At 42.3% G+C, this 11,382-nt stretch overlaps 1 protein-coding gene across 1 annotated transcript; it reads left to right on the forward strand.

Moving 5' to 3' along the window:
• Positions 1-25: 25 nt before the first annotated feature.
• On the forward strand, positions 26-6,588 carry LOC139561836 (phospholipid scramblase 2-like). The gene is made up of 8 exons (XM_071379141.1): positions 26-249; positions 1,198-1,275; positions 1,762-2,159; positions 2,302-2,344; positions 2,531-2,751; positions 4,400-4,561; positions 4,828-4,989; positions 5,143-6,588. The coding sequence occupies exons 2-8, from the start codon at positions 1,263-1,265 to the stop codon at positions 5,200-5,202; spliced, it is 1,059 nt and encodes a 352-aa protein (XP_071235242.1). The 5' UTR covers positions 26-249; positions 1,198-1,262; the 3' UTR covers positions 5,203-6,588.
• Positions 6,589-11,382: the final 4,794 nt, after the last annotated feature.

Consider the following 11,382-nt stretch of genomic DNA (forward strand, 5'->3'; position numbering starts at 1 on the left):
ATAAATCTTGTGACACCCAGTAAAGGGGCGGAGATATTGCACAAACTACACCGAAATGACAGCAACGCTTGTAGGTTTCGTATGATACAAAGACAGTTGTTTAGCCGATCGTTTATTTTACGCCTGCTACGTTAGTTTACTGATAGGCAAATAAGACTGTCAAAGCAAGTAGGATTCTTCATATTCTCCTCGGTTCTTCTGGCCAAGAACCACCAAACAACAAGCAATTACTTTTTGGTTTAAGGAAAGGTAAGAGATTCCTGCCATCTTCCTTCCATTACTTTCACGAAACTAAAGAAAACAGACAGCAACAGGCCAGAAAAAGTTGTTAGTTATTCAACATGATTGAAAACATTAGGTCACAATTTTTTCTTTAGAGTTTGTGGTGATATTGAGCAGTGGGAAATCTAGCCTATTTTACAGTGTTTCTTTATGGGTGCTTAGTAAAATATGAATATATTATCCTGTTATAGGCTATTCAAGATTATTTACCCATCCCCCTTGAATGAGCACAGTGAGGTATGATCAAAGATGGTGGGTAAATTAAGATAGTTTACCATAACAAAAAGGTCAGTTCTGGTCCCATAGACACCAATGCAAGAACCGCTGGGTCTGGTCTACTTAGTTCATTGACTTTCATTGAACCAGAAAACAACAACGAGTGGGTTGTCGCTTCCTTTTCTGTCTCAGGTATGATGACAAGAAACAAACACACAGAGAGGATTGGTAGGGCTCGGAATTCAAGGTTATTGTGCTTGGAATATATACTCTGAATCATCTAAAACCATGTTTATAAAATGGTTGCTTTGGATCCTGGATTACTGTATTGTGAAAATAACTAGTTAACTCAATGTATGTGACTGGAATAATATACAAATTGGAAAATACCTGACCCCTGACTTAGCTCACAGCTCCCACATCCTCTATACATCTCAAAGCAAAAGAAAATGAAAGATTTGCTTATTGGGTATGCTGTATTGTGTATCAAACAATTCGCATAACCACATGCATTGATGCATGTTTTAGATTTTATGTTGGATAATATGAAAGGAGACAGCTATAAAATCAAACTGTCTTGTTTTGGACTGGTGGACATGTTTTAGTGTCATTCTCCCTCTCATTCACAACAACCCTGCTCTCTCTGCTCTGTTCTTTTACAGCCCATGACCACTGACCATTTTATTTTTGTCTCCATAGAGACTACGGGAGTGGACAAGAGAGGAAGTCCTGCTAGCCACTGTGCGTCCACTAACTAAGACATCATGTCAGCCCCAGGTAAATGTATTCTACACCACTGTTGATTTAGATATTACACTGGGGTTGCTGTTTTCCCCTTGGTATTTCACCACTAGGATTTGTATAATGCTATTATTCCAATGTATTCGAATTAAGAATTTTTAACCAGAGCTTGGCATGTAAAAGGCTGAATATGTTGATGTAAGCTTTGAAGATTATTTGGATAATGATGTGGAAAATGAGCTCGGACCATGTTTGACTGATTTTAAAGAACCTTTCTTCCTTGCAGTTTCCATTGAATGAGTGGTGCAGTGTTTGGGAATCCGTTGGTGTTTATCAATATGGCCCTCCTTTTGTTATGCAAACAGTTATTTCCTTAATGCACATCTCCAATGCACATCATGAGCATTAATAACCCCAGTTCAAGCTCCCCACATATTTGCATCCATAACTCCATATACATGTGTAGATCTTTGTCAATATGAATATATTTATGATACCCACTGTATGTATTTCCTCCTATAGGTTACCCATCCCCTCACCAGGGTCCTGGAAGTTACTCCACGGCCCCCTACCCTGTTCCTCCTGGTGGGTATGGTGACCCTAACCATGCTCCCCCACCGGTTGGCTTCCATATGGGCTACAACCACCAACAACCCCACCCAGGCCAGCCTGTGATGTACCAGCCTGTGCCCATGCCCGAATACGGGGTACCTCAAATGGGCCCCAGCCCAGGCTATGGTGGTCCCATGCCTGGGCCTGAGTACGGTGCACCTCAGATGGGCCCCAGCCCAGGCTATGGTGGTCCCATGCCTGGGCCCAGATACGGTGCACCTAACTCGGGCCCTCCTGCAGCCATCTCCCCAGCCCCTGCAGCAGTTGTGCCTGTTGGAGTTCCACCTGGTCTGGAGTACCTAACACAGGTAGGTTTGCTTGGGAAGAGTAGCACAACAGGCTGTCAAATACACTTTCACAAACATCATCTGTTATCACTGTGTAATGTTGGTGTTTTTCTTCCATGCACTCTCTTTCTCCATATCTCTCATACTCTGTTCTGCATTTCAGATTGACCAGATCCTTATACACCAAAAAGTGGAGTTGCTGGAAGGTGATCTTTCTAGTCTTATCTGAGTACAGAGAGAACAGAAGTAAAGGCATTGTAAAAATCGATAAATCATGAGGAGAAAGTGACCAGCACCAAACGACTGTTTTCCTGTTTACGTTCCTGCGTTTGTCCTCTCACCTTCCCAACCATACCCTCTTCCTTCTTCTCCCTCTGTTCCCCTCTCCTCAGCGTTCATTGGCTTTGAGACCAACAACCAGTACGAGATCAAGAACAGCCTGGGTCAGAAGATCTACAAGGCCAAGGAGAAAAACGACTGCTGCACACGCAACTGCTGCGGCGCCCTGCGTAGCTTCGACATGAAGATCAAGGATAACACGGACCGTGAGGTCATCCGCTTCATACGACCCTACCGCTGTGCCTCCTGCTGGTTTCCCTGCTGCCTGCAAGAGGTACGATGGGGTGCTGAACCCTGAGACAAATATTTGACTGCTTTGACTATGTAAACGGGACCCAAATCAGGAAAAAAAACATAAAACCATCATATTGAGTCTTAATGTGTTAGAGGAGGAGTAAAGGGACAGGTCACCTAAAATGCAATTGGTTTATTTACCCTCAAATTAGTATTAGCATTGCCATACAACTCTGTATGAATTACAAATGAATGATGCTAATGCTAAGTTAATGCTGGTAATAAATGCATGCAAACTGTTGTACTGCAAGCCATTTTGGACTGTCCTACCAACTCCCTAGACTGTGCTTTGTAAAGAGTCATGAATGACACTTAATGGTCCTTTGTCAGTCTGAACCCTCTCCCAGACGGTCTTGATCTGGTGCCATCACTTCACCTTTATGCTGTCTCTATTGACTCACGTTTGCTGGCAGGCTGCCTACCGTATAGAGGCCTTCACGGGTCCAAACAGTTGGCCCCATACCTAAATGGACCTTGGGCTTTTCCATCCGGATCCAATATGCATATATAAAATTTTTAAATATAGCGAGAGACCTGTTCTAAACTCACCTGGGGACAACTAGACAATTTTTAAGATACTTTATTAACCAGAGCTGATAAAGCGCAAGGTAGCGAGAGGTGTGCTCTAGCACGAGCTGTGCTGTATGTGTCTAGTCTACTTTGAGCGTGATCGAGTAACATGGGGAACAGGGAGGAGAGACTAGAGACAGCAACCAACCAAGCCGACTCGTGCTATAGTAGACTAATAGCTGCTATAGCTAGGTTATTTATCGTCCAATATGATTACGTAGTGCCTGTCTTGACTGCATCAAACCGGGGGAAGCTAGTTAACCAAGCTATCTAGCTAGCTAGGCTAATTGAAGCTGCATGAGCTTTCTCGTCCCACACAGTTACAAACAACTCCATTCAGAATATAAAGAAGCAGCCTACCTGTTGGCTCTTGGTTGTTGTAGCCTATCCTTATCCTTTAACTTTTAATTCCATCTTCCATTGATTAGATATCTCCTAACTTTTGCCGCACACGGAGGCTCTGTGACTAGCCCATTGTCGCTGTGATGACTTACAGTATGATTGGCCAACAACAAGCTACACGCGCCACTCTCGTGAAAAGCAAATAGCAGCAGCATAAGTGGTACAATTTCTCTCTATCTACTGCAGCAGTTGCGCTCGGATCTGTATAGGTCCTTCTTGTCAGGTCAGTTAAAATTACACATGCCAGAGACCCATGACAATCCTATCAGATGCGACGCAGACCTGTGTTGTTATTTAGAATTCTGGATCTGGAACCGCTCGTGTCCCGGATTGGGTCTCGGGTATTTGGGTACAGGTGTATTCGTGAAGACCTCCACTACAGTACAGTCCCATGAGACGTGAAGGTCCCTTATGACTGCAGTTTCACACATTAGTTCAGCATCTATGGAGACATAGGGCCGCAGTTACCATGTGAAGCATATTAGCTTTGTCATGATAGTGACTGCGACGCCAATGCACTCATCAAATTAGTGCAATATTACCTGCGGAAGCGAGATCTGCAGTAATCCAAGCACATGCTATTTAAAGCCACAGTGTACGGACCGAAGTTTGATTTTAAACATGGTCAAATACCTTTCAAATTGTGTGTCCCTCAGCTCGAGGTCCAAGCCCCGCCTGGCACCACCATAGGCTATGTGTCCCAGGACTGGAACCCCTGCGTGCCCAAGTTCTCCATTAAGGGGGCCAACAAGGAGACTGTAATGAAGCTGGAGGGACCCTGCTTTGCCTGCAACTGCTGCGGGGACGTCAACTTCAAGGTGAGGGGTGATAAACCGAGGGTGAAAGCGCTGGTCCAATGTGAAGCCAATTTTGAGTTTTCGCTTTCTTTGGGTGAAATCAGTTGATAACCGTCCTATTTAACTAGAACAAACCTAATCTTTGACTTTTCTTTTAGACTAGAAAAGATTGGTTAAGTTGCGCTTTTATTGTCTACACACCCATCCAATCCTTTCAGAAGTAGTGATGAGGTGCAGCGGCCAGAAATCTTTGTCTCTGACCCATGTGTTTTGCTGCCCCCTCGTAGCTGACGGGAAAAGATGGAGGCAAGTCCATCGGCCGCATCAGTAAACAGTGGAGTGGCCTGATAAAGGAGGTCTTCACCGACACGGACAACTTTGGCATCCAGTTCCCCATGGACCTGGACGTCAAGATGAAGGCCGTGCTCATGGGCACCTGTTTCCTCATCGTGAGTCCATCCATCTGTTTAAATAAAGATATATTAAAGAAAATGTTAGATTTTTCTAATTCCAGAGCTTTGCAGGCGTAAAGCCTAAAACTGAGCTGATAAGATGGGCAGTGGTTGGAGGAAATTTAGTTGACATTTCTTTCCTCTTCACAGGATTTCATGTTCTTCGAGAAGGTTGGCAACGCAAAACAGCGCAACACCGTCTTTTCATAACGTAGGAAAAGGGAGAGAAAGAAAGACTGAGTCAATGCAGTCTGTTTTTCCGATCCTGTTCGGAACCTCCACTTTTTTCATAATCTATAAGAAACTCCTTCCTTATTCAAAAGCTTAGAGGACACTGTCATTCCGTGCCAATCCCAGAAGTCTTTGTGTGAAACACAACATGAGGCCTTAACTGATGATGAGCTTACATTTGAGCCAAAATGCCCTCTCTGGACTGTTTCTGTGTATCCATCCAAATGTAAGAATCAGTAACTGGTCTATGACACATAGGCTTTAGTTCTCTTTCATGGGTTTCTCCACTCTCTGCATGGAATGTGTTTATCTACGGTATGTTTTGTCATATCTATATTTTCAATTTGTTTTCTATAATATTGATGTGGGGTTCAGAACACTAGGCTTAATGGAAAAATTCCAGTTTTATATTTAACCTAACTTTACACATTCTTTGCGATTTCTGTTTTGTCCGTGTGCAATGGTATATTTTACATCAACATGTTATTTGTAAGCCAAATGTATATGCTAATCTATCTGAACTGCACCAGCCATCAAACTATTACTGTAGAAATCTAGGTAATTTCATGATTAGTCTAGTACTTTTAAAGAGATTTATAGGATTAACACTTGCAATACACTACTATAGTAGTGGTCGTATTAGCTGCTTTATTAGATTTTGTAAAATGACCATGTACACTACCATTCAAAAGTTTGGGGTCACTTAGAAATGTACTGGTTTTTAAAAGAAAAGCATTTTTTTTTGTCCATTTAAAATAGCATCAAATGGATCAGAAATACATTGTTGTTAAAGACTATTGTAGCTGGAAATGTCAGATGTGTAATGGAATATCTAGGCGTACAGAGGCCCATTATCAGCAACCATCACTCCTGTGTTCCAATGGCACGTTGTGTTAGCTAATCCAAGTTGATCATTTTAAAAGGCTAATTGAAAACCCTTTTGCAATTATGTTAGCACAGCTGAAAACTGTTGTGCTGATTTACAGAAGCAATAAAACTGGCCCTTTAGACTAGTTGAGTATCTGGAGCGTCAGCATTTGTGGGTTCGATTACAGGCTCAAAATGGCCAGAAACAAATAACTTTCTTCTGAAACTCGTCAGTCTATTCTTTTGAACGGTAGTGTACATAAACATACAAAGTACACCTGTATTATGATTTATGGTGAAAACTAGAGTAGTTTGAGGGACCATTAATGGGAGAAGACTAATTCTGACTTGGAATGCTTGTACTAAATTTACAGGCTAATGAAATATGGGATATTTGTAGATGGATATGTTTATGTACTCTGAAGTGCTCCTTGTCTTGTCCCATGCTGTATGTGTGACTCTTCTATTGTTTGTTGCCATAAAGAAGAATATACTACAGTATAGGACAACAAGGCCATTTTTTCCCTGCCTCTTTCTCTTGACTATTTCTACATTGAAGCTGTGTTTACAGTGCACTGTTCATGGTCTGTGCTGGAGCTCTGGGGACTGACTCAGTTTTTCCTCCCTCACTCTCACCCTCCCTCATTCCTCCTTCCTCTAAAGATGGGAGTAAACCATAGGGTTGGATCTGTGCCAATAGACAACAAGTAAAACTGAGTGGTAGAGTTGAGGCACTGAAAGAGGAAAATAATATAGAAAAGTTGAGGAAGGACAACAAAAACAAGAGATGAGGGCAACGGACGACAGAGAGTGAGACTGACGAGGAAGTTGAGGTTAAAGAACATGGGGCCAAAAGTTAATTTTAGCTTGATCTGAAAATGTGCTCGGAGGTTTTGTATGGAGGGTGTGACGCTGTTGCAGAGCCTGTGGAGTCATGCAGAGGCCAAATCAAGCTCCGCACTGCATAGCCTTGTGCCTCTCAAATTTTGTAACAATGCGGAGGGCTCCGTATAGCTCCATATTGACATAACTGGTTGACTGAAGTTGAGGGCGGGAGGTCCTGTATAAACACAAACTCACTTTCTTGACAACTCCCTTCACAACAGCTCTGCGCTGTTCCGTGGAGCACAATAAGTTAGAATGCACTGACTTCTGCAGAGGCTGTACTGTATCACCATAAATGCCAATTCAAAAGTCGGATTGACCATGCAGCGCTTTTAACTGTCTGACCTCATATAGCCCGGAAAACCCCAGTCAGGGAAACACTTTACTTTCCCTTGTAACCATGTTATTATATTATTGAAGGCATACCTTACAAAGGTTGTGGGGAGTGTACTTGTCCGGCATACAGTTGAAGTCAGAAGTATACATACACTTAGGTTGGAGTCATTAAAACTCGTTTTTCAACCACTCCAAAAATGTATTGTTAACAAACTATAGTTTTGGCAAGTGGGTTAGGACGTCTACTATGTGCATGATAAGTAATTTTTCCAACAATTGTTTAGACAGATTATTTCACTTAATTCACTGTATCACAATTCCAGTGGGTCAGAGGTTTACATACACTAAGTTGACTGTGCCTTTAAACAGCTTGGAAAATTCCAGAAAATTATGTCATGGCTTTAGAAGCTTCTGATAGGCTAATTAACATAATTTGAGTCAATTGGAGGTGTACCTGTGGATGTATTTCAAGGCCTACCTTCAAACTCAGTGCCTTTTTGCTTGACATCATGGGAAAATCAAAAGAAATCAGCCAAGACCTCAGACAAAAAATTGTAGACCACAAGTCTGGTTCATCCTTGGGAGCAATTTCCAAACGCTTGAAGGTACCACATTCATCTGTACAAACAATACTACGCAAGTATAAACATCATGGGACCACGCATTCGTCATACAGCTCAGGAAAGAGACGCGTTCTGTCTCCTAGAGATGAACGTACTTTGGTGTGAAAAGTGCAAATCAATCCCAGAACAACAGCAAAGGACCTTGTGAAGATGCTGGAGGAAACAGGTACAAAAGTATCTATATCCACATAACCTGAAAGGCTGCTCAGCAAGGAAGAAGCCACTGCTCCAAAACCGCCATAAAAAAGCCAGACTACGGTTTGCAACTGCACATGGGAACAAAGATTGTACTTTTTGGAGAAATGTCCTCTGGTCTGATGAAACAAAAATAGAACTGTTTTGCCATAATGATCATCATTATGTTTGGAGGAAAATGCGGGAGGCTTGCAAGCCGAAGAACACCATCCCAACAGTGAAGCACGGGGGTGGCAGCATTATGTTGTGTGGGTGCTTTGCTGCAGGAGGGACTGGTGCACTTCACAAAATAGATGGCATCATGAGGAAGCAAAATGATGTGGATATATTGAAGCAACATCTCAAGACATCAGTCAGGAAGTTAAAGCTTGGTCGCAAATGGGTCTTCCAAATGGACAATGACCCCAAGCATACTTCCAAAGTTGTGGCAAAATGTCTTAAGGACAACAAAGTCAAGGTATTGGAGTGGCCGTCACAAAGCCCTGACCTCAATCCTATAGAACATTTGTGGGCAGAACTGAAAAAGCGTGTGCGAGCAAGGAGGCCTACAAACCTGACTCAGTTACACCAGCTCTGTCAGGAGGAATGGGCCAAAATTCACCCAACTTATTGTGGGAAGCTTGTGGAAGGCTACCTGAAAACGTTTGACCCAAGTTAAACAATTTAAAGGCATTGCTACCAAATACTAATTGAGTGAATGGAAACGTCTGACCCACTGCGAATGTGATGAAAGAAATAAAAGCTGAAATAAATCATTATCTCTACTATTATTCTGACATTTCACATTCTTACAATAAAGTGGTGATCCTAACTGACCTAAAACAGGGAATTTTTACTAGGATTAAGTGTCAGGATTTGTGAAAAACTGAGTTTAAATGCATTTGGCTAAGGTGTATGTAAACTTCCGACTTCAACTGTATATCCTTATGAACTGCTGTTTAATAGAATGGGATGTCTTTGTTTCAATGTCCACTTGCTTACCACTTAGAATGCATTGACAATACATTACTTAATCCTAAATAGTAAACTAGTATGTACATTGGAATGTAACCATGTGATTGGGAGGAGTAAATTAACAGCTCAGTGAAAAAGTGGTGAAGTTGTCGCCAAGAGTGGGTATCCATGAAACAAAGCTTTAGCCTTCATTTTACTTATCGGTGTGTCTCGATGAATAACATGGGTGTGGCCCTCAACGGGGTGGGGTTGTGGTTCACAAAAGTGCCTTTATATCCAACTATCTCTAGCTGCACTGTCAAAATCCCTATCTGTCGATGACTTCTCCATTCTTATCATAAAGCATTGAAGTAGTGTCGTATTGCTGTGTTTCAATTTAATATACAATGGTTGATTATTGTATTTTCATTTACTGTACTATTCTGTCTACAATAATATACTATTCTGTGTTTGTGTGTCCAGCATGATCACTACCAAGGAAATAGCGTTCTAGTGTAATTCGTATTTGTTCATGGGTTGAGTACGGTTTTGACTCTTTACACGCTGTTTATGGATGGTGCTCAGTGTGTGCATTAAGCAAATGGGTCAAACATTTAAATGCTTTGTGGCAATGGAAGCTGTTTTGTATCATTTGTGTTTTCCAAATGATAAGGTATTTTTTTGACAAAAATACACCTGCACTCAAGTGTCTGTCAAAATAAATGGCAAATTGAAGTTTTTCTTATTCCATCTTGTTCTGAGGGCAGAAACGAATGTGATTGGTTATTCTATTTTTTAGAACAGGTGGAAAGGGTGTGGAATATCTCCAACCTCAGCTAATTTCAAAGTTTGGCTGGGATTTAATCCTAACCGCATAGTAGCGGGCTTAACATTTCGAGGTAATTTCCAATTGAGCAGACATCTACAGCAGTGGTTCTCAAACCTCTCTTCGGGGACCCCCAGATGTTTTACAATTTAGTTGGAGCTCTGAACTTTACACATTTCTTTTGGGATCCACCACTGTAAATGTAATTTGCCTGATGACAGGCGAGTGAAGGAGAGTTTCGTTTCATAAAATGGCATTTTCCTCCAAGTTCCCTCCTGCCTACTCCACACATTTTGTATAGTATATCTTTCTGTTTGTATGACATCTGGAAAGAATTAGAGGGTGCTCAACCAACGTGAGTTGAGGCGCAACCTAAAAATGTGTAAACATCATTGGAAAGGAAAAGGCGCAACGCTAGCTCACCATAAAAAAATGTGTCGTTTTATTTATCAAGTTTAAAAGATTAACGCTTTAGGCCTTCAATGGCCTTCTTCAGATGTATTTTGTATGACATTGACAGTGGTGGAAACGCACAAAATGAGGTTTGAACCATAAACCTAGTCTTCAGGAGGTTGAGATTCAACCCCTGAACCACACACTCTTTAACACCAAGCACATCTCTGTGTAGATGAGATTGACAAAAAACAACGAAATGATCATGCATTGAACCCACAAAAACAATTTGCCATTGAGCCGATTCCCATATGCAGTGGTTAATCTTTAAGAATCTATTGACTCACCCGTACGTCAATCTAAGTAACATAATAAAAAATCCCCATCAAAATGTGTCACTTGATGCCTCCAGAGTGGTGCAGCAGTCACTACAGACCCAGGTTCGATCCCAGGCTGTGTCATAGCCGGTTGTGACTGGGAGATCCGTGAGGTGGTGTGCAATTGGCCCAGCGTCGTCCGGGTTAGGGGATGGTTTGGCCGGCCGGGACTTCTTTGTCTTATCGCGCTCTAGCGACTCCTTGTGGCGGGGCCCGTGCACTTGCAAGCTGACCTCGGTCACCAGCTGGACGGTGTTTCCTCCAACACATTGGTGCGGCTGGCTTCCGGGTTAAGCAAGCAGTGTGTCAAGAAGCAGTGTGGCTTGGCAGGGTTGTGTTTCGGAGGACGCATGGCTCTCAACCTTCGACTCTCCCGAGTCCGTAGGGGAGTTGCAGCGATGGGACAAGACTGTATCTACCAATTGGGGAGAATAAGGGGTAAATGAAATAAAAATACAATCTGTCAGTTAAAGCTAGAGATATAAGCTTTTTGCATGGGCTGTGTCTCAATCCACCACATCCTTCTATGTCGGCCTTCCGCATCTGCGGTGGAAGGTGGCCAACCTATAGCGGTGTTTGTCAGACCATGGTACAAATTCACATTTTAATATTCAGTTCATATCATATTTACCTGTGGGCCACACCCTAAAACCATACTTTCCACCCCTTTATTTGTATGTGTTGGACTTTAGCTGAGGTTATTCTTTACAGAGTCAAGTATATT

Source organism: Salvelinus alpinus, chromosome 31 (assembly GCF_045679555.1).
Source record: "Salvelinus alpinus chromosome 31, SLU_Salpinus.1, whole genome shotgun sequence".
NCBI lineage: Eukaryota > Metazoa > Chordata > Actinopteri > Salmoniformes > Salmonidae > Salvelinus > Salvelinus alpinus.

Coding starts and splice junctions, on each gene's coding strand:
- LOC139561836 (XM_071379141.1), top strand. Junction 2,160..2,301: donor GTCTGGAGTACCTAACACAG/GTAGGTTTGCTT, acceptor TCTGCATTTCAG/ATTGACCAGATCCTTATACA. Junction 2,752..4,399: donor TTCCCTGCTGCCTGCAAGAG/GTACGATGGGGT, acceptor TGTGTCCCTCAG/CTCGAGGTCCAAGCCCCGCC.